This window comes from Ascidia mentula, chromosome 8 (assembly GCF_947561715.1).
Source record: "Ascidia mentula chromosome 8, kaAscMent1.1, whole genome shotgun sequence".
Classification (NCBI taxonomy): Eukaryota; Metazoa; Chordata; class Ascidiacea; order Phlebobranchia; family Ascidiidae; genus Ascidia; species Ascidia mentula.
Genome location: NC_138573.1, coordinates 15,198,670 through 15,221,303, shown reverse-complemented (window position 1 = coordinate 15,221,303; position 22,634 = coordinate 15,198,670). Strand labels below are relative to the sequence as shown.

Sequence of the window (22,634 nt, the reverse complement as noted above, 5' to 3'; positions counted from 1 at the left end):
TCCGATCCTCCTCCCTTTCAACATATGAAGCGCACTTATGCACGCGCGCGCTTTTGAACAATCGTCGAAACGCTAAACAAACTGGCTCTGGCATCTGGTCTTTAGCGCTTCCGTCGGTGATAATCGATTGTCTAAATTCGAAAACTTATAACGTTGTCAGTCCACGCCCGATCGATTGCGTCGTGCTCGCAAAGCATTGTGACGTCACTTACGTGAACTTCGGCTACGCATAACAAACTGTGACGTCACAATCGGCGCTCCGTTGAATTGTGGAATGGCGTCGTGCGTCTATTGGCCTAAAGATAGATTGGTCCGAAGGTGGTGACGCGATTAAAAGGTACACAGAATAAATGAAGAAATCTTTACAACGATACGTTGCCAAGCAACGGTCAGGTGCCTTTACTATGAAGAGAAAGGATATTGAACACCGTAATTGCCTAGGTTTTATTAAAATACCAATAAGGGTACGGCATTTTTCTCAACATTTACGAAGACGACCTTTGTTACGTCTGTTTCGTCGACGATTAAAGGGTTTTGTCGTGGTTTTCTCGGGACGTTTGCGGATGTCATCATTAAATTAAGGACCGGGGATGGAGAATTTTACTATAATATTTCACAACAAAAAATGGCCAAAAAAATCGTTAAATATGTTACCAATACATTAAACGGTGCATAGGGCCAACCCAAATTTGGAAAACCGCCATTTTTGTGCAGGCCGTTTTGAATGACATATTGTTCCTCACCTTTTCTGTCGATCTAGATTCTTTCTCACCATCCGAGGACACGTCATCCAACGTCACGTGATCCAAGTTTTTTCGCGTTTTTGCGTCTGCCGATTTACTTAGCATGGTTCTGAAATGACGCTTTGACCCACTTTATAACAGACTCAGGGAACCTTCCGATACTATTTTCCGACCAGTTTGGATGATCTGGTTCACAAGCGAGCTGTTGAACAATGGAGAAGTAACAGACCATAACGACCCAACTAAAGAGCTCGATCAAGTTTGTTAGACTGAACGAAATCTTAACCGTCTGGCCAAACATTTTTGAGTCTGGCTGCATTTGAAATTTTGGCCGATTTTTCCGATCACTTATGTTGTGTATCTACAGTAAAAAACTCAGTTCATCCATATTCGTTTTTTCCCGGAAACTAGCTTAATCTGTGCAAAGATGCAGACACGTATGATTTTAACCACTTTTTTAGCAAGAATTTTCGCTAATACTAATATTTAATTCGAGTTTCAAAAAATTTAAGTGATCCTCTATAAACCTGCAAGTTCGTATTTGGGTGAATTTTCCCGCTTTGCATTCGCACACGGCACCACGTTTCTGTTGTATGTTCATCAATAGCAACTGCATATAACTATATTGCAACTTTAATTGACTAAATATAGTTATTGACGTGATAGTCAATTCGCCCAATGCATTTCGGGTTTTCAGCTCGTAGGATTATAAACAGGTGTAACCGTACATTTTGGATCTTCGGGTTGCAAAGGTGTCTTTAGCTTCCCAATATAGCGGGTAAAAAAAGTCAAAAGGGCACCAGCTGAAATATATGAATGGAAAAAATCAGACTTGAAACGCGTGGCTTGTCGGACAGCGGGGAAGCACCGTTTATTTGGGTTTGAAGCATTTTCTCGTTAAGACTCGGATTGAACGACAACAAAGTGAGGAGAGCTGTTGGGGGAAAATGGAACGCTGAAAAAGTTCACCAACACCGGAAATCGATTGCATTCGAAAAAATGGCTTCTTTAAAAAACAGCGGAAGGATGCAGGTACAACTTTGCACAAAAAAGCGGTGGCTTTTTGACATTTTACAAAAACAATGATTTCTTACAGATGATTATTATTATCAATGTATAAAATAAACACACGTGTTTTTACTACAAGATGAAGTTCACTGATAAACGCACAAAATATGCTGTCAGGCGGACAATTTTAACGGACTGACGGACGCTACGCTTGCAATTGTACAAATAAATACTTTCTATCTACAGATGTATGTGGTGGGGGAGGATAGCACACGAAGAATAAAACATGCTGAAATATGAGTTTGTACACAAGCAAGTAAGACTGCCACACTTTTAGGAAAGGAAAGAAACACGTTGCGACAGCTTCATGGAATTGTTAGTTTCAATTCTTGCCCTTGGATATTGTGCGCTGCATTAGATTTGTGTGATTATGCGTGTACAGCAGGTAAAGGTAGACATACTGCTTGTGTAAGTGCAAGGTTACAAAAAGGTTTAAAGCAGGCTTGTAAGAACATACAGCTTCCAGTGCGGGCAAGAGCAAGCTTACGGCGGTACTAAAGCATTTTATAAATGTCTTTAAGAGCATGACGACATATTTATAATGTACTTAAACGTAAAGCGGTATATGTGCAGGTGTATATGTATCATATGAAGAAGCGGGTTAAAATCATAATGCTGAACTACATTAAAAATACAAGTTAAGGTAATAGTACAGTTTCACCAGGTTGCTTGGCGCGGAACCCGATTAAACAAAGACAATCACACCCAGTCTAGATAGGCGACAGAGTCCGTCGTTCATTCTCGGTAAGATCTGGGTGCCAGACATCCACAATGAGAATAAGTCGGTAGGATTCGGCGTTCTGCCAAACTTCGTGTTCGAACGAATCATCAAAAATCAAAACTTTTCCCTCTTCCCACGTTCTACGAGTACGAACAGATGTTAATACTGGGCTCACTTCCCATACTTTACTACGTGGCATAGTTTATTCATTAACATACACGCATTGGTCGAAATTAACAACTAAACTGGATAACCCTGGCTTTGCATGTGAGGATATTGATATGAGAATATCTACTTTGTTTGTTTTGTAAACTTTGCAATTATGTTTGAAAAAGATAACCCTGCATCAAATGTCACATTACAAATTTGGGGAATGATTTTTACGACGATAACACCCACTGGTAAATCATAAAGCCCCACACCTTTCAAGTAATAGGTTGTGCAACTAGCCGTGTAATCATTCCTTGGTATAAATATTTACCACCATTACACACAAGCAGTTAATTACTATTACAGCGACCCACTGCATCGCAAGGTCTGTTTTTAAGGCCTACCGATATTCATCAGCACAACGAAGTCTTGCTCCGTCTCCAGTTTTAGGAATCACTAAACCAAGATGCATTCTCAGTCTACAGTTGGTTGGCCCAGTGTGAGGCCACACGTGGGTCCCAGGCATCATGACACTGAAACACGGATATAATACAGTCGTTTGAATGAGGCAGCGACACCAACAAAATAGCTAATGTTTTAGGATTATTAGCTTTACAGGCTTGGCAGCCCAGGCATTGCAGCCTAGCTGGATCAGCCACTTTTTCCTGACAAGTCGGAGCAAGATTTGAAAAATCAAACTCCCGGTGAGGTTTGAACTCACAACCCTGGGTTAACCAGGCACAACGCTCTACCAACTGAGCTACAGGAGCTCAGTGGTTTCACGGGGTATATTGTGGCCAAGGTACACTGGTGCGCAATACGATAGCTGTGATCGCCAAGCAAGGACCTGCGCAGTGGGGCGATCCTGCCAAACATGCCATTGCATGAAATATTACTGGTTTAGGATTATATATGAGTTAGTGATTCTGACGATGTATAATTGCAGGCAAAATATAAAGATCAGAAAAAAACATACGACAAATGACTTTGGACTTTTTCTTGTATAACTTGGTTTAGGACTGGGGATATAGCTACTGGTAAAATTTTACTGTTCGTATCTGTAGTTTATTTACATAATATGCAGAGAATTAGTTTTACTTTAGGCAAGACATAAAACTATACGCATTTATTTTGCGGTGTTAACATTATGTGGAGGTTATTATGGTTTGCGTTGCGTGTTTACAATTGTGTTCAGACATACCGAAAACAACTCTCAGACATATAGAGATTTTGCCATTGTCATAAAATTATCAAAAACATCAGAGTGAATAATGCAAAGCATTGTATTAACAGCAGGAAATTATTGTACATCCGTGCCTTATGCTCACTTTCACCATTGTTGGCACATGTGATGTGTCAGCGTTTTGTATCTGCCGCTTACCGCAACACACCAGCACTGACAAACACGATGTTTGTTTGTGCGGATGTTGTGGTTGCAAAATTGGGCTGTGATATGCTTGTTTTGCTTTCGCGTCGTTCAGTCAAACCCTACCTGTATTTAATTTGTCCTCGTTTGCATCCTTTGGCGTTGGGCATTTTATCGATGAGGGCACAGGTTTTCGGAACACGATTACATTCTGCTGTTTTTTGTCCTAGACAAGAAGTAAGAAAAATTTGGACGCACGTAACAATCCGAATATTGCTAAAAAGTTTTACTGATGTTTTAGTTTGTTGAAATTGCAAAAGCTTGAGGTGAGATAATAACGCCACAAGCGCGAGTGTTCCTTGACAATTGATTGCACCTTTTTGGAAGAGAGTAAATTGTCTCCAATCTCCGGTGTTCTTCAATCCCTCTTCCTCCTCCAGGAACAATCCCTTCTTAACATCCATCACCTTCAACGCCTCATCGCGGATTATCTTCCAGTTCTGCTCCAGTTTCTTACAAATAATAACTTGATAATGACAAGCGATCATCTTTGCCAATTGTCACAATCGCCACTTAAAAATGAGACGGCAATGTGAAGCTTGTGGCAACACTTTTTGTGCATATACAAAACATAACTACAAACTATACCTTCCAATATGTTTTTAAAATAATTCTAACGGTAAAAGTACAACCCCTACTCAACATGTTGTCACACGACTGAAACTTGTGTCTCATTCGATTTTGACTTGCTCTACCTGCTTACCCGACTAGCCTGGTTCGCTGTCTAGTCGACCTTGCACTGAACATGGACATGTGTTCGGGACGTCTACATTAATATGATAACCAACAACTTCATAACTTTAGCTTTCATGTTTAAGATGCAACGAAAAGGTGAGAACAGAACAACGAATCACAACGCATTTTCGGCGCCATCACAAATCACATAACATTGGACCAACACAACGCAATCATTGGCAGCGAGATATTGGCGGTGAAATAGGTGTTGAATTTATCGCAATCGTAAACAAGGGTGATACAAAGGCTCCAGCGTCGGAGCTCAGATGTGAAAATTTAGAACTATTTCTGACCTCATTAAACCCAACAGCGCCACCACGGGGACACAATTCGGTGCGAGACAAGCCTATACCTCAATAAGGAAACAAAGTCCCATATTATTCAGTGGTACACAGACACACATAATAAAGGGTGGGACCATTCATGCGCGTCGAAGATGTTACGCTGTCAACCCATTGACTTACTTTTATATAATCCGCAGCACCAGTTTCTTTAGCTGTCCAAAATGGTCGCGATTTAAGGCGTTCGACGTTGTACAAAGATCTCTGGTATTTGGAGCGGAACAATCCACGCTCTGCTCCCAGTGAGTAGATTTCCTCGGCCTAAAGAGCAAAACAATTGAGTACAACTTATCAGCAATGTTGAACTTGTTTATTATTCGTAAAAACTACAAGGGGCAGTAAAATAAGTGTTGAAAATATAATTTCTTTTGTGTTCAGACTAAACCGTTTCTTCTCTTTGTAACTTATTTCTTTTTGGAAGTGTAACAATATTAGCGCGTTTTTTAGTACCAAACTCGGGTAGACCTCCATCTCCAGACACAACACCACGCTTGTGTTATAGTATTTACTCTCCATTATATTCTTAATTGTTCGCAGCAGCATTAAACTATCAAGCCGCGACTTCATACCTCCTTCGTTCTGTTTGTTCTGTGGAGAGCGTCGCCCAGGTGAAAGTAAAACTTTCCCGATTGAGTTCCTTCCTCCATGGACGAAATTCCCCGACGCAGTAGCTCTGCCCCCCTCACCCAATCACCCTCGTTCTTCACGATGAAACCCAAGTGGGTGAGGGCAAACCCATCATTGGGGTGAAATTTCAGGACCTAAAATCGTAAAACAGTGTACAGATGGTGGTAACGTGTACTTTTATTGTATAAAATGTATAGGTTTACTACAACACGTAAACGTTTGTTTCAGGGTTAAAATCAGTCATTTGTGGCATTTGTGACAAATATATTTCGCTTGAAAAATAAAAGCATCCTCGGTGTCTTATTCAAATGGGTTTTATTATACCCGGGAATAAATGCTTTCTTGATTGTGGTATAATTATACACGAGGCAGAAATCGTCAAGAGTTATTGCAACACACCAACTGGATTAGCTATTTTCCCGACAAGCGATATCTGAAAAAAAGCTCACCGAGCTAAAGGAGCTTAGTGACTATGGGGGTATATTGTGGTCAAGATACACTGGCGCACAACTTGCCAGGCGACCTTCACATTTACGTAAGGGATCTCTTTTCACCGCATAAGACGACGCAGACGTGTTTCACGACATTGCCAGACAAGGCAGGATCGCACTTGGCTACAATGCTTTGGCTGTTGTGCTGGTAAACCTAAAGATCATGCGATACTGTGATTGCCAAGGGCCTGTGCGATGGGACGATCTTTCCCTGTCAGGCAAGTTTGAAGCACTTTTGCGTCAACAGAACAGGTTGTATAGTTTTGGTGAAGAGCACTCACCGTCTCATATATTTTTTTTGCTTGGTCATTCTTTCCAATCATAAGGTAGCCAACCCCGAGTTTATTTAGAACTTCTGCATCTTCTGGAAATTCCCTGGCCAGAATAGCTAGTGTTCTAAGGGCTGATTTTAAATGACCTGCACAGAAAACAAAATACTCGTGGTCAAGATCGCTGCTCAAAACTATATAATTCTATTTGTTGGTGTTCTGTTGCCCAGTAATCACTTTAGTCATAGTACTAATTATATCTTATGCAAATTTTAATGTGTGGATGGATGACCATCAAAGTAGGTTTATCACCAAAATACATTTTTGTGGGTGGGTTACAGTAATGCTTGTCATTTACGTGGTACAAAACCTTATTTCAAACCATGTTAATAATTTGAAACTGTCAACTTACCAAGAAATGTCTCCCGATCAGCTTTGGTTAGGAGAGATTTTCTCTTCAGCGCAGCAGGACAACCTGGAATTTGTGGGACCTGTGAATAAAAACAAATCCATTAAACTTGAATTGCAAACTTCCCACATACAACTGTATTGCAGCAAGTTTATTGCTGTCGTATACAACAATATTGTAATTGTGGTTTTCTGGTGATAATTAGTATTAGGGGTTGCATTCTACCTACTTACCTACAGAAGCTCACTGTTTATAGAGGCAAAAAAAGTAGAAACTTTGGCCACAATATGGAAGAGCTTAATGTCATGCACTGTGTGCACACTCAGCATATTTAATCGGAGGAAGGAAATAGGTTCATTATTCTGTCAGGACACCAAACACTTCTATTGTAAAAAATGCCAGCACATAATTAGGCATTAAACCGCTAAGTAATGGTAATTCGATTGAGATGAATCACAAACAAATATGCATGATTTTTTTGCAATATAATCCAAACACAAGTCATGTATGAAAAGATTATAACAATTTTTACCACTGGTTTGTTAACATAGAACAAATGCAATATTTTTGCATGGTTTAAGAAATTGAAGTAGAAGGGTTGGTGCAAAGTTACCTCGCCATAAACTTTGATGCAATCTTGCAAAACAGCATTGCTTTTCAGTTGCTGAGATAATGCATTCAGTGCTTCAGCCAAGCCAAACCTGTACAATTTGTTGTAGATTAGTAAGTCTAGTTTCATATTTTTAAACCTAATTTTATATTTTTTGGGTATTTTTTCAAAGGGGTTTTGGTGAAACAACAGTTTTATTGAACACCTTGAGATAGCACAAAATCAATCACTTTTTATTTTGCATAAAATTCCTTTGTTGTGATAAATTTCTTGCATATATTAAGTCACATAACACTGGGAAAGATGGTCAGTGGCAGATGTGGCTACTTCCATTGATTGTCACTTACAATATCCATTACCCGATAATTAATTTACTCAGACAAAGAGTCTAGGGATATAAGCTCTTTAAATAGGGAGTTACAGAATTCGCGCATGTCATGTTTAGAGCACCCTCCCCCAGGTAATGCATGTAGAACTATTATTAGAGTCCAAATACTACCTTGCCCTTGGACTGCTAGGATTGCTTTCGATCAGTTTCCTGAACAATTGCTCAGCTTCCTTTGCTTTGCCACTTTTCAATAACTTGTCTCCAGCCTTTAGGTCGTTTAGGATCGGTTTGTCTTTCTCAGATGTAAATGGATTCGGCTTTTTCTTGGGCTTTTCTGTTGAGTTGAACATGGCACAATTTATAAAAATGCAAAAAAATTACATTTACACAATTTAGCCAATCAACAATATCTACTGGCATATCAACAATGACCAATACTTACTTTCAAGTAATCACGCTTCACTACATTGATGAAAGTAAAGTTTTAGGAATATCTACATCATCCTGACAGATAGTTTAATGCACAGCTTATTTATTTAATGCTTGGCATGAAGCACAATTCAACAAAAAACATCACAATTAACTTTGCACTTGCATTTCTACAAAGCGGCATGGAACAAACATTTAAGGGCATCAAATATAAACAACAAATTTACAGTCAAACCATTTGAAATCTACATTGTAAAATTCCATCACATGGAAAGCAAAGCAAAGATGACCAAGCAGTCAACGCCAAAGGTGTGAAAATAACAGCTTGGTTTATTCAGGAAAAACAAAGTTTACTGTAAGGACAAGGGCATGATATAAAAGGATCAAAAGCAGAGTCACAAAAACACTAACGCGAACACTTCTGCTAACTTCCGCTGTTAAAATATTAGCTAGTTTGGTACATGTATTTTCAACATATTCTGCAACTGTATTGGAAATCATCATGCACCGGGGGTTTTGTGAAATGGTTTTGGGATTTCGGATTGCCTTGCCTAGTATAGATATGATATCATCTATTGAGTGGAGAAGCTGTTTGGCAAGATTGGAAAGATTGTTGATTATAAAACTGTTGGGTGTGTGACTGAACTGGTCATCGGTCTGTTTGTTTGCGGTGACATAAATCCTCTTCACATTTTTGCATAAAATTTGTACTGGAACAGCTTTGTGTTTCAATGGTTTTCTATGCCCTTTTCTCTGAACCGTTTTCCCACCAGTTGCCATTAGTTTGGAATCCAGGACACCTTTTGATCGTGAAATTTTGCTGATCAACTTGTTGACAAAAATGATAGATGAGACACTTCTATGTCTGTGGATTTCTCGTTTTATTCTTGTAACTAATCTTACAGATGCATGCGGGACTGATGGGACCTTTTTGTTTGATTTCTGTTTCTGCATTAACTTATCGTTCAAAGTAGCAGGTTGAACCAAATTTTCACCAGAGGGCAGCTGCTGCTTCTTGGGGATTGTTTTTACTGATTTGGATACAATCGGATTTCCAACAATTCTTGAGATAGACGTCTTCCTTTTTTTGTTTTTATTTCTGACACATGGATAGGAGTTGACGTATGCCCTCACTTTGTAAGTCACTGCCGTTTGTTTTAGTTCAACAGAATTCGTAGCAGCAGTATTAGAAACTTTGCGATCCATTTTTGGATTTTTTCTGCGAGAAACAGCAACCACTTTCTTGTCAAGAGAAGTCGAGGTAACAATTTTCATGGCACGAGAAACCTGTGAAATACGCTTTGATTTGTTGAGTGGATGCGAAAGTGCCACTGGTGTTAACTTTCTTGTTGAAAGTTTGCGTTGTTTTGTTCTTTCAGCTGGCAGAGCAAGAACAGTAGGACGAAATTCAGATTTCTGTTTGTCGAAATCAACTTGGGTGTCATGAGAATTTAATTTACCAAAAGTAGGGTGTCTGTTGTACATAAAATCAGATACTTTTCCACTGTTAGATTCACTGGTTTTTAGTCCAGAATTCGACTGCTTCATGTATTTTTCAGCCCCAACAGAATGCAAAAATGGACGCTTTTTGATTTTGACATCGCAGTTAACCATTCTGCAACTTTTGAGCTTGTTGGGTGTCGGAGGTTGTGGCACACTGCGAAACATGCGGGGAAACCCCACCACAGAAACACCCATCAAAAAGCTGGTTGACAAATTTCCATTCACGGGATTGGAGAAAGTTGAACTCAATTTGTCCAGCCATTGTTTGGTTGTTAGGGCTTCGTTTAATCTATCTGGTTACAATGAGGTGAAAGAGGGAACAGGGAAGGTAGAAAAGAAAGAAAAAGAGGGAGGGAAAATGTTGAGTTAGAAAATGAGCAGAGAAAAAAGGAATATTTTTCTGACTTTCGTTGACATTACTTTCAAATAAATATATCCGTGACATAATAATTTTCTGCTTTCCTTCATTGCATGTTACATGTTGTTGTTGGTAATATAGTTTTGTGCATCATCATGGTTCAAACAACTTATAATTGTCATTTATGATCCTTAACTTACCCAACAAGTAATATATAATAATGTGAACACCTAACAAAGTTTTTGACAAAAATATGCAACCATTATTCACCCTTCTTTTTTTCATCTGGTTTTGAATTCTTGTCGTCTTTCTTCTGGGTAAAAAAAAATTAGCAATATTTTTTAAGTTCAAGCACACTTCTCTCACACAGCTTCTGATTAGTTACCTTTTGGCTTGGCTTTTTTCCATCAGAGGACTTTGCTTGCTTTCCATCTGGCTTTTCAGACTTATCGTTTTGCTTTTCTCTTGCCATGTCCTGAAGAAATTACAAATGCATGTTGAAATTGAAAACTACACACACAAGATACAAACTGTGCAAAATCTTACTTTTTTTTCTTTATCTTGGGGTGAAACTTTCTCAGATTCCTGAGCTTTAGGGACACCTATTAAAAAGCACATGTAAAATAAACCACAGAAGATATTGGGTAGATGTTTCTGGTAAATGCTGCCCACCTGCATCTGCTTTAGTGCTTCTTGTCTCAACAGATGGTGATGAAAGTGTTTTTAAACCTGAGGCAAATAATCATTTAAAACTTATGGAACCTATGGATTTAACATGTGAGAATTTGGAACAAAACAGCCAAATAACACCAAGATTTGTAATTGGTTTTGGAATGATGTTACGTAGAAGGTTATGTTTAAACTATAAAAATGCCATTGTAATAAGTAGCATTGTAATTTAGGGTATTTGCGAGAAGAAATATATTGTGATAATGGCATACTTGTAGAAGTTTTAGAAACAGGGGAGGTTAGAGCAATAGGACGTCGTTTGTCGATGTAATGCACTTTTTCTGCAATTAGAAAAGTAGAGAAGATAGGGAAATTGAAGTAAAGTGAACAGAGCACAAGAACGAAAAGTGGCACAAAGTGTTCGACCTCGAGTTTTGAAAAGTCCACTGAGGCTGTCGTCGATGAAAATGAGAAAATCGGCAAGTGAGCGGAGTGGATGGTAAAAGGTCTGGTATTGCAAAGGGTTGAGAATGCAAAGACAGGAAGTTACTTCAGAAGATGATACAGATGAGCTTCTGTCTGAGGTGCAAGTTGTCATGGTTTCAAAACACCCACAAAAGAACACTTTATAACTAATCATAATGAATGAATGTGAACATCAGTCGAATGTAAAAGCTTATTAACAACATGTCGATGCACTATCAGTCTCTCTTAGTGCAGAAAGTGAAATGAATGTGCAACTCCAATCACAGCTGTACAAAAAATACCCGCAAGAGGTATTCACAGGAATGTGTGAAGTTATCATTGTGGTGGCATTATGGCAAATAGTATATAGTTAGGTCCATTTCTAAGGAGGCAATGCTAGATGCATGATAAGCACCTAATAGAACAATGGTATTTAAAATCACAGAGTAGGAATCGAACTTACCTACAACTGCCCTGTAATCAATGATGCCAAAGTATGCGGTGGCAGCAATACCCCACGTCAAAGCCACCATTACCAGTAAAACAATAAGTATGGAGTTTGATGATGATTTGACAGGTGTGGAGGCCTAACCACAAAAACAGTATTACCAACATAACAAAAAATATACTTTTTCAAAATTAAATTTGCGAAATCAAAAACATTTAAGTCATGTAGATAGAGGACTTGTTTTGATAAGCCGCATTACACCTGTGAATCTATACGCCCACTCTTTCCATTGCTTTCCGCCTGATCTGCAATAACAAGATACAATTGAGATTAATTACTTATCCAAACAACAGCAAGGAGTGGGAACATTATTTTGGACATGCACACTTGTACTCAAAAGGAAACCTGCAGCTGCTACAGCCAATTCTATTTAGATGTACTACAAAACTAAAAAACTTCGCTACAAAGTGATATTTGTCATACCATACAAATCATCTTGTTCCGTCATGTCGTATTTTGATCCTCGACTGCGAAGGTCACTGTGCCCCATCATTCTATTTTCGCTACTGCTTTGCATTCTCAAACCAACCAACCAGCCATGACAAAAACCACTCAACTCTGTAGACTAACTGACTGAACAGATAACAGGGCTTGTGGAACACATTACTGTCAGCACTTGAGTGCAGGCAAGAAAAAAGATCTGCTAGTGATAATGTCTTTTTGATGAGTTTCTCACTGCCTGTGCTGGTAGCTTTTTTCTGCAGTGAACTGCAAATAAAGTTAAAAGCATGCATCTGTATTTTAAAAATAAAAAAATAAGGTTTTTGTTGTTACCCTTTTGGTTGGTTCTTCGCTTGCGTGGTTTTGCTTCACCATGTGCCATGGTCCTACTTTAACTATTCTCAAGTTTTATTTCACTTTAACCATCCATTTAAACACACACCTGAATTTAAAAAAGTATGTGTGTTGGGCATTTGCATTGCAGACTGTTAAAACACACATAAAATCGATTGCACTAACTTGCCTTACAAATGACACTTTACAGATATTAATAGTATGCTGCATCTTCCACTAAAATGGCAATAATTTATGCCAGTTGGAACATGGTATAATGTTAACACAATTCAATGACACGCACAACATAACACAGTCAACACCAGTCGCCAGCGGGAACACTATTGCAAATCTTACGTTATTGGTCCAACATGGTATATTGACCCACAACATAACAAGTCAATTGACCCACTTACCAACTTCATATAAAATACTGACCAATCTTGTTGTACCAGTTGGGCCAATACATTCACACATTTGCATTAGGCAGCAATGCAGCAATTGTGCGATCGTGTGCGCGTACAATGTGTTATGCCGTGCGTAATTGTCACCCGATAGTTGTTCATCGCGTTTTCTAAAGAGTTATCGAACTTTCACATGCAAACCAAGCTTCCTTTCCTGATACTAGCAACTGACTCAATTACCCGAGTTATCAGCTGTCTCAATAACAAACCACATCCCATTGCAGACGCAAAGCGAGTGATTTTGCTCGTTCTTCTGACGCCAGTTTATTTTTGTTGAAGAGATCAATGCGCAAGATTAATTCCAAATCATTGAACGTACACCATAGAGGTACAACGATTTTGCGGAAAAATTGAAACTGTGGAGTTACTTTCCAGCTACGAAGTTGCAAGTATGTGATAATATGAATTTTGCTATTCGACTTGGTAAAAAAGTTTCTCCATTTTTATCAGAATATTTACACCAATTTGGTTTTAGCCATCGTCATGGAACTTCTGTTTCTGAAAAGTCCTTTGGGTATTAGCACAAAATGTGATTTTAAATTATCATGACGCAAGACACAGATCCACATTGTGTTTTACCAAACTTACTAACATTAAAACAAACGTACTGGGCGTTTTTATTTTGTGGGCCACTATAAATCACATGCCTTTTTCGATATTACCACATTCACATTGTAAAATTTGGTGGGTGGCTTTTCTCACGCACTACGACAAATATGTCAACAGGACAGTAAAATTTCGAAATAGTTTACGTGGATGCTTCGTTGCAATGAATTGCTAACCAGTTTACAAACGAACTGCGTACCAGGTACCGGGGATACCGTTGTGTGTCTTTTGCGGTCGTAGCCTATCGTCAAACGCTTTTCCGATTTCCTTTCAGTCGCTCGGTGTATTCAGTGTTTCGTCACAATGCAAACGTCAAGCTAAACATTAATACGCGCCAAAGTACAGATCAGGTAAATCGCACTAGAGGAAAGGGCTGCTTTATTTTATGCTGCGTTGTCTAGTTTTTAACGTCATGACTACTTTCAAAGGACTATTACTTGTCTTGGTACTGTTTCTTGCAGTAGTTGAAATTAAAGGTAAGTGATATATCATTATGTACATTTGGAATATAATGTTTAGTTGGAAAATGCAGAAAATCGAGCATTTCACTTAGTATCGCTTGGTGAATGAAACTGCAAGAAATAGAATGCTATCTCATTCAAAATTTTTAGCACAAATATTGCATTGAAAAAATCGGGAAAAATCAAACAGTTTCTGAAACCTTAACTATGTGTAAACTTGAATTGCCCCAAAAGAAGCACGTTGTTGTTTATATTTCAATCGGGAAAGTTGATGCACCAATGCCGACGCAAAACTTGCCAGAACTTTGATTTGACAGCGGAAAAACTGTTTGCCCTAAAACCCTGATGTCTTGGTGCAAATAAATACTAATAAGCAGTTAACATGCATGACTAACGTGCAACATGAGTAACACAGGAATGGTTTTTGTACAATTATGCATCAAAAAGTAGAACGTTTAAGAACATAGTATCGTGCACAAGGATGATGTCATGGCACTTCATAGCAAACACAACGTTGGTTTTCCATATTTACTCAAGTGACAAGTTACTCACATAAATCGTTTTTAGGGAGGTCGAGGAACTGTTGCAATACATGTGACCATATTTTGGACTGGGTTGACTTTGCATTTTAGTGGTTTTAAAAATTTGGTTAATACCAATTGGAAAATCTATTGGTACGCTGCACGTTCTATTCCGCCATGTTCAGTCCGACGTTAAATAACAAAACGAATATGCTTAATTTTACCCTTTAGCTGTAATTATCTGGTTTTAATAATTTAAAAAACCTATATGACCTGTTGTAACTTGGGCGATTCGAGAGAACATGCCTGGAAAATAGATGGAAATTTCAAAGGGAAATTCAGCCAGAGTTAAAACGTTCTATTTTACAAGACGCTGTGCGTTATAGAGCAATAAAACGCATTGAAATCGCAAAATAAAAATGCCAAACGTTAGAATTTGGAATTTGCTGCTTCCTGGAATCAATATTACGTCTAAAGAATATATGGCGAGAGGCGGGTTTAATCGGTTAGCTTTACAACCTGTTTCTGTTTGCCGCGGAAAAACGCTCACAAAACTGGACGCAAATATAGGTTAAAGGGAGTTTCCAACCCCGCGGCTTGGACGAAATTTGCACAACCTTGCTGGACACAGCTGGAATGTTGTGTAGAAAATAATACTATATAGCATCAAACAGAGGATATTTGATAGCTGGTGCAAAGGACAAACAACGATGTCAATGGCTTTCCCTTTGGATTTGGTGCAGTCGTTAAAACTACATTAGCCCAACAACAATGTGCCCTTTCACTGCCAGAAATTCTTCAGATACTTTGCCAATCGCACAATACCTTACCAACAAACAATGGTTTAAGGGACGTGGGCCGAATGAGGTTAAAAAATTCCTAAAATTAAATTTTCAGCACGAAACATGTCAAATAAATGAGAAAGCAAAGTAGAAAAGCCCGAATTGCATCGCAAATTAGTTGTACTGTCCAACCTCTGAGGTCGATTTTCTTCCAAAACTACAAGTTCGAGAGTTGAATAAACCCATACTTCTGGGCCGAACAAACAAAAGTGTTTGTTTGCTGCCCTTGATTTGAGCGATATTTAGTTGCTCAAGTATATGCTGTTTGCAGGAATCGAGACGTTTCCGAACAAGAACGATGGTCTGTCCTTCAACAAACCGTCCAGTCATTTCCCCGAAGGTAAAAACAATGCGGTTTTAAGCTTTCCAAAACATATCGTATATTTTCTATCTTGTCAGTCATCCTTCACATTATAGACAACACCCTGTATATTTAATCTGGGAATATTTTTAGTCTGTACGTTTAGCCGCAAGTCCACGATTCTTGTTATTTTCTTGGATGTTATACAACAGGGGTGCTCAACTTACCTGTTAACGGGTCTAAACTTTTTAACACACTCGACCATGTGAAGGTGCATATATTTTTCCATCGAAGGTAGGAATTCCTCTGGCCGAGTTGCAGTCTGCGACAGAAGTCAATAGCATTACAGGCGCTTTGTGTATTTGTGTTCGGCTACCAAAAAACTCAAGTGCCCACACGAGTATTGATTATACGGTGACATGTGCGCCAGGATTTTATTAAATGTGTTTATTTGTACCCAAGAATAACATACGAATAACAACTGTTTTGTATGAGGATGCTTGTTGTACCTGATGGGTGTACATTTTGCGCGCCCTAATTGTAAATTGTTAGACTCCTAGTAAATGCTTGAGGTAAATAGTTACTTGTCGTCTACAACAACAAATATATTTTCATTTTGATTCTGACCCCAAAACAACCGTTCTGCGCTTGAGAAACTGCATGTAAGTGAACAGCGTCCTTGCATTACCGGACTATGCTGCGTTATTGTAAACAAAACACAATGTTCTGCTCAAAGTAACGGCAAATCCGAACACGTTTTTCAAGTGATAAAAGTTTTTAGTTCACACAGTAAACTTTGTTAAAAAATTGGAAATTATGTTTGTTTTCCTGTCTCGATGGGACAAATCTTAATCAGTCACCGATCGACCAGTTGGCAACACCCGTTGTGTGACATTTAAATCGTCGTTTAATTGACCTCGATAATTTATGCAGTGACTAGGAATATTTGTATTAGGCGTAGATCTTTCACTGACAACTTCGTTTGGTCTTGAATTGTATTTGACTAGGAATGCAGATGAAGCCCGGAAATACATATAGGAGTTTTGGACGATTGTCCAATAACCTACAGGCAGTCCCAGTAATCACTTCATACAATGTAAAACTTTATTCGTGCATTTGTAGAGAGGTCGGCGAGAAGCGCAACAACGAACCAGTGCCAAGCCACCGAGAACATAACATACGAGGCCAACACAACAGAAAGTTCGGTCGTTTTATGTGCGTGTGGAAGCGACAAAAGTGAAGTGGTATGATTTACATAAATATGGCTTCCGCCCGGTGGCGGTAGAGACTAAGATTCTGGGTAAATTACACATTGACAACATCGGGGGCGGTGATTGGCAGCATTGGTCAAGCGTCCGACCCATATACCAATACCTGATGGGGATTCGTGTCCAGGATATCCGGAGTTCAAATCCCGGTGTGGTCAAAAAAAATTCTGCGGGCGGGCAAGTGGAAACATCGGTCAAGCGCCCGACCCATATACCAAGAAAAAAAGTTGATCGACAATGTATTGTGTGTGGTTTTATTGGGAAATTCGATTTTAAGCAAACAAACCTTGTAACATCGTGCATAAAAATCACCTAAAAAAATGTCACCATTTGCCGAAAAAATCACAAACATTCTAGGACTACAGTAAAGCATGGCACCAACATTATAGGAGTATTGAAGCAGCGGTCAGCTCCAAAACGAAGAGTGTTATTTATTCAGACAAAGGCTGCATTAAAAATAAACAAATAACCCACATTTCAACAGTTGTGGATGAACAGCGACTGCAAAGAAATAACCGATGGCGAGTTCACTGGCAGTTTGAAACGGGGTTACGTGGTTCAACCACCAACAGTGAAGGACGCTCAAGTTGTCTTCTACTGCTTCAGCGGCGACTGCGTGCAAAAAGTCACAATCGTTTTAGTTGAGGGACAAGGTGTGGGAACTGTTGAGTGCATGTTTAATGACCATTTTGTATAGGCCATAATATATTAATACTAAGTATTATGTGACACACACATTCGACATTATGTTGGATAAAAATTAAAGCTCCGTTTTGCAACTCGTAAAAACGGATTGAGATGTATTTCATATTGATTAAACACCTCACGAATTTTCTGATAATATTTTCAAGTTTTATTTTCAGCAACTGTAACCCGTTTTGTTTAGAAAGCGGAATGTCAAGCGGTCTGCGCGGCTTCCTGATATTCGTCGTCATAGCCGTTCTCCTTGTGACGACTCTCTTCGTCGTCTCAAAGTACAAAAGTCAAGTTTACCTCGGGTTCCGCGACACTTGCGCGCCATCTGGCGACAACGGTAAATCATAACAAATCCGCGATATGGAACAAAAACACGCGAGATAGGATGGGTATCTTGTTTTCGCACGAAAACTCCGATTCGAAGGAGATATGGGGTCGCAAAAGCAATTTATAGACGTGTTGTTGGCACAGTTCGTCGAGTGCGGTTTGGTCATTTCCAACCCCACCTCCGAAAATTGCCTTTCGCGGGGCTCGGGCAGTCGTTGCCCCGTGATGTGGCTCACGATGCGCCTGGAATAAAACAACAAACCTGCGGGCTTCCGACCAATTACCGCAGCCCTACCTGTCACGTGACCAATACCAGGTGTTTTGCGCGACAACAGACGCTGGGTTTCCAGGAAAACTCGCGAGTTTCTCCTCAGCGGTGGGTGCGAAAATTCCAACACGAATTGGATGTGGAACAAAGTGTGATTGGCGACGATGAACTTCAGTATCGTAACGAGATTGTTTTTTTGCAGATGGACTCGAGTTCGACGCTTACGTGTCTATAGGAAAAAACGAGGGCGACAGGAAGTTACTGGAGCGTGTCGTCACTGATGTGCTGAAGAAGGAGCACGGATACAGGTTTTTCACCGACGACGAAAACCTCCTTCCAAGATTGGGTAATAATTTGTTGAACAACTTCACACATTTGACCATCAAACGTCACGGCCAACTCGTGATATTTAAGTCATACAAGATATTAATATTTTTTCTTTAAATTGAAATAAAACATTTATGACCAAAAGTTAAATTTTCTGTGACAGTTTCAATAAACGCTTCACAAACAACCTTCGCAAATTTAAACATATTTGTCACCGCCTTATTTAACTGAAAACCATTTCAATCAAAAATCCTGTGACAGTAATTGCAGCATTGCATCTGTATCACTGCTACATATCATATATGTGGGCGCACATCCGTAATTTCGGTGGTCAAATTTCTTGCCACTGGGGAATTTCTGGCTTTTTATGTGCGTATTATGACGTTGGCCTCGGCGACGTTGCGAAGAAAGCAGAAAAAAATGCATTTTTAATGTAGCAGATGTTGCTTCACAAAAAAAAACTTGTGTAAAATATTGTTTTTTTATGAATTCATCGTTAACGATAAACCATGCTGCCTCGAAAGGACAGCAGTCGCGACTTCTCACCCAATTTTCGCCTATCTGTAATGTCTTTATAATCGTCACGGTAAACGCGTGGCGAAACACATATGCGGAAGAAGTAAATGACACGACATTCCAACATCATATACCACGTGTTCCCCGAAAGCGATAAGACGTCGCCGTTGTGTAGGAGTCACAAACCGTCTACTGGCCGCTGTCGTGCCAAGACGAGTGATTAATGGGTAAGATTAGATGCACAAACTTACTACAGCAAGCAAGCAAACAGGATTGCGTGAGAGTGGCCCCAATTGCAAAGGCAATAATTCTACACCTGCACGTTTAAACCGTGCCAGGCCGACCCGAGGACTCAAGGCGATGCGGGCGACATGACACGGCACCTTGTCTCTATATGGTCACCGCTTTTTTGACCGCACAATTATGGGTCGGTATGCCGTGCGACCGTGCAATGTTGCATGGGTTGCCGTGTGAAGTTGAAACGGCGATAAGGAAATAGTGACGGGTTATTCAGTGGTATCTGTACGATATCCACGAGTTGTAAGGTTACTTTCGCATTTAACGGTTTACGGGGGTGGTTTATCACGCCATAAACAGAGGAGTATATTCCACTTGGGTTCCCGTTGGCTGGGGGTTCTTTAAGAAAAATAAGTGGGTTTCTGCAACAACTTCAGTATCATTGGAAATTCTCCCTACAATTTTTCTTTCACTTTCACAGTTAAAATTCCTCAACGTTGAGCTAGTACCTAAACCAATTGCTTGCTGGACACAATACACTAATTTACGCATGTTTTTAGATTATTCTCAAAGGGTCCAGGACAAGATGCACCGTTCCCACGTGCTCGTCGTCATGTTCACCGCCACGTATATGACCAACGACTGGTGCATGTATTGCTTCACCGAAGGTCGGACTGCAGCTCTTCTGCTTGCCGCACAGTGGCGCATTAACCCTGTCTGACGTCACTTTTGTGTGTTTCCAGGACTTCGTAAGCTCCTGGAGCTCAACAAGCCGATGGTGTTCCTTGTGTGCGACTTGACAATACAACGCGAGTTGAACTCCGTCGGTTCTCTTGTTGATCACGTTCCAAAGGTGAGGCAATAAAAACTATTATATGATGGAGAACAAACGTTTAGAAAGTTTGAACACTAATTGTTACACAACTTTCAAATCATGCCAATTTATCCACCGCGGTATGAAGAATAAAATATTTAAAAACAGCTTATTTTGCCAGCGGCATAATCAACGTTTTTTTCCGACGGCTGCGTTGCCAACAGGAAAATGTCATCACGTAAAGTTGTTGTTATGGCGCCGGAAAGTGTTTTTGTATCAAATTCCAGTAGTCTGGCCGCCAAATCCGCTCTTCCAACCGCATGAAGATCCGCACCGGCGTAAGATGACCTCGAACCCGAGACTTTGCGGTTCAACATGATTATAATTGCAACGTTGCCGTGTTGATCGTTTTACCCTGGATGTTCCGGCCATGCAGATCCACAGAAATATGCGCGTAGCACTGGTGGATTACAAACAATTCTAGGTATTGTTTTCCGCAAAAACTGGGTCAAGACTGCCAAGCTATTAATCACCTGTATCCCAATTCCCACGTAGTGTTTATTTGAGCGAGATTTGGGGTAAATAAACACCGTCTTTACACATATTTTTACCGAATACAAGGCTATTAACCCGCGCGATTTTTATCAAGCGACTTCTAGTAATTTCGCCCGTGGGTTTCCGAGACTTGGAAACGAAACAGGGATCATGATGTACAAAACCGAAACGGTGCGCTTTCATCAATCAACCCATCGGAACGTTTCTCCCGTCAAAATATTGTCCATAAGAGAACGCTGTGACTCTCTGACCCGACATTCCGGTACACAATTAAACAAACTTCGCATCAATTAGCAGCTTAGCCCGCTCTGAATGCTTGGCAGCCGTGCAGGACGCAATCCGAAAGTTGTTTACAGGCCGCCGTTTTCCATCTAAACTGGGCCGCGACTAAATGTTTTTTCTCGGAAATGCCAACATCATGCGTTTCGCGCCGCCGCGGGCTTCCCTTATCACCACCATACGGAAAGGTTCTCAGAAAATACGCAGGCTGCAATACTGCAGAGGGCATATCGTCTGGTCCGCAGTCACAACAAAAGCGGCACATTTTAGAATTCTCAAGAGCGCGGAGGCCTCATCGAGAGAACTGTGTCAAATTTGAAGTGGACCACGCCTTGGCCGCGTGCTCTCATTAAATGACGTAATGACCTTATTGCCTTTGCTGCTGCGAGTCGGGTGTGGCGGTAATACTCAATTCCACAACACGAAAACTTTGTTTCGCAGTCACGCGCTGTTGTGAGGCCACACAATACGGACCAAAGCCTCCTGCAGATTTGACATTTTCCTTGAGACGCTGACCTCACGGATTACACACTCCAATACTGTCATTATTCGGATATGGCAACAACACGGTCCCAATCGGCTCACCTTATGCCTCGTCACACCGCCTTTGTTCCTTGCACGTAGATATTCCTGCCGCTGGTGCAGACCGACAAGGAAAAACAGAAGACACTCCGCCAGATCAGAACATATCTTCCCGCTCCCCGTCGTCATGGCGGCAAGTCACGTGATATGCGAGCACCAATCCTGAGCGACGTGGAAGATATCGATTCGCACTCTCGTAAGTAGGCACACTGTTGTTTTTTGAATGGCCGGGAATCGAACCCACGACATCCAGCGCATGTAACGCTTCAGGTTTTCTACTGACAGTTGAACGGTAGTAAATAACCATGTCAAATGTAATAACGGACACATCGAACTTTTACATGGATGCAAGGATAAGATTTTTCGTCTTAAACTACAACAACACTTTTCTAGTTCGTTCCGACAAGGAGTCATACGGCGGAACGGCGACGAAATACACTTTCAACAAAACGACGGTGCAGAATCACCACGACGATCTTACTATGGAAGAAATGGAAGTGGAAGATGACGTAAGGACATTAAAGTTTAAACAGACATTGGATAGACGAGAGATAAAAAGTGTTTTGCGAAAGGGTCGATATCGGATCATACAATAAAACCTACGAATTTTTGAAGGGTTTCCTATCGGAAGTATTGTCGTTATAACTGAAGAATATCGAAAAAGCGCGGCTCTATGACTTGAGGCATGTTTAAATTATATCGACTCACGTAAAAGAAAACACTGTAAAACACAATATGCGAATTGCTGTGCAAGCAACTAACCGAAACAATTTTGTCTACAAGCTGAATTTCCGAATTATTGCAGGCTGAACTTGTGTTCGACGAGGGGGAAGACCCTCGTAACATTGCCGTGAAGCAATACAATGCACGCCCAGACTTCTACACCATTACTGCGGGGACAGATCAGGCGTAGAGACAGTAATCTGTTATCCACAGACAAAGACCT

At 40.2% G+C, this 22,634-nt stretch overlaps 2 protein-coding genes across 3 annotated transcripts; one reads left to right on the top strand and one right to left on the bottom strand.

Moving 5' to 3' along the window:
• Positions 1–1,597: 1,597 nt before the first annotated feature.
• Positions 1,598–12,735, bottom strand: LOC145912489 (aspartyl/asparaginyl beta-hydroxylase-like). 2 transcript variants are annotated; one of them, XM_082999969.1, is made up of 17 exons: positions 12,625–12,735; positions 12,052–12,095; positions 11,806–11,929; positions 10,881–10,937; positions 10,755–10,810; positions 10,594–10,683; positions 10,479–10,521; positions 8,090–8,252; positions 7,594–7,681; positions 6,984–7,062; positions 6,584–6,720; positions 5,754–5,945; positions 5,308–5,445; positions 4,425–4,560; positions 4,175–4,274; positions 3,087–3,215; positions 1,598–2,672 (listed from the first exon to the last, which is right to left on the bottom strand). In XM_082999969.1, the coding sequence occupies exons 1-17, from the start codon at positions 12,671–12,673 to the stop codon at positions 2,522–2,524; spliced, it is 1,776 nt and encodes a 591-aa protein (XP_082856095.1). In that variant the 5' UTR covers positions 12,674–12,735; the 3' UTR covers positions 1,598–2,521. The 2 variants fall into 2 exon arrangements, with proteins under 2 accessions (XP_082856095.1, XP_082856094.1); XM_082999968.1 differs by lacking the exons at positions 1,598–2,672; positions 3,087–3,215; positions 4,175–4,274; ... (5 more) ...; positions 7,594–7,681; positions 8,090–8,252 and adding an exon at positions 8,446–10,143.
• A 1,309-nt stretch (positions 12,736–14,044) lies between these two features.
• Positions 14,045–22,633, top strand: LOC145910659 (single Ig IL-1-related receptor-like). Its single transcript, XM_082997847.1, has 11 exons — positions 14,045–14,170; positions 15,790–15,858; positions 16,942–17,063; positions 17,572–17,740; positions 17,974–18,120; positions 18,581–18,724; positions 20,019–20,126; positions 20,202–20,311; positions 21,731–21,884; positions 22,082–22,197; positions 22,494–22,633. Exons 1-11 carry the CDS (start codon positions 14,080–14,082, stop codon positions 22,599–22,601), a joined length of 1,338 nt encoding a protein of 445 aa, XP_082853973.1. The 5' UTR covers positions 14,045–14,079; the 3' UTR covers positions 22,602–22,633.
• Position 22,634: the final 1 nt, after the last annotated feature.

Coding starts and splice junctions, on each gene's coding strand:
- LOC145910659 (XM_082997847.1), top strand. CDS start 14,080: ATGCTGCGTTGTCTAGTTTTTAACGTCATGACTACTTTCAAAGGACTA. Junction 15,859..16,941: donor GTCCAGTCATTTCCCCGAAG/GTAAAAACAATG, acceptor GTGCATTTGTAG/AGAGGTCGGCGAGAAGCGCA. Junction 22,198..22,493: donor AAATGGAAGTGGAAGATGAC/GTAAGGACATTA, acceptor GAATTATTGCAG/GCTGAACTTGTGTTCGACGA.
- LOC145912489 (XM_082999968.1), bottom strand. CDS start 12,673: ATGGCACATGGTGAAGCAAAACCACGCAAGCGAAGAACCAACCAAAAG. Junction 12,096..12,624: donor GCGAAGAACCAACCAAAAGG/GTAACAACAAAA, acceptor TTGTTATTGCAG/ATCAGGCGGAAAGCAATGGA. Junction 10,938..11,805: donor TGATTACAGGGCAGTTGTAG/GTAAGTTCGATT, acceptor TATTTGCCTCAG/GTTTAAAAACACTTTCATCA.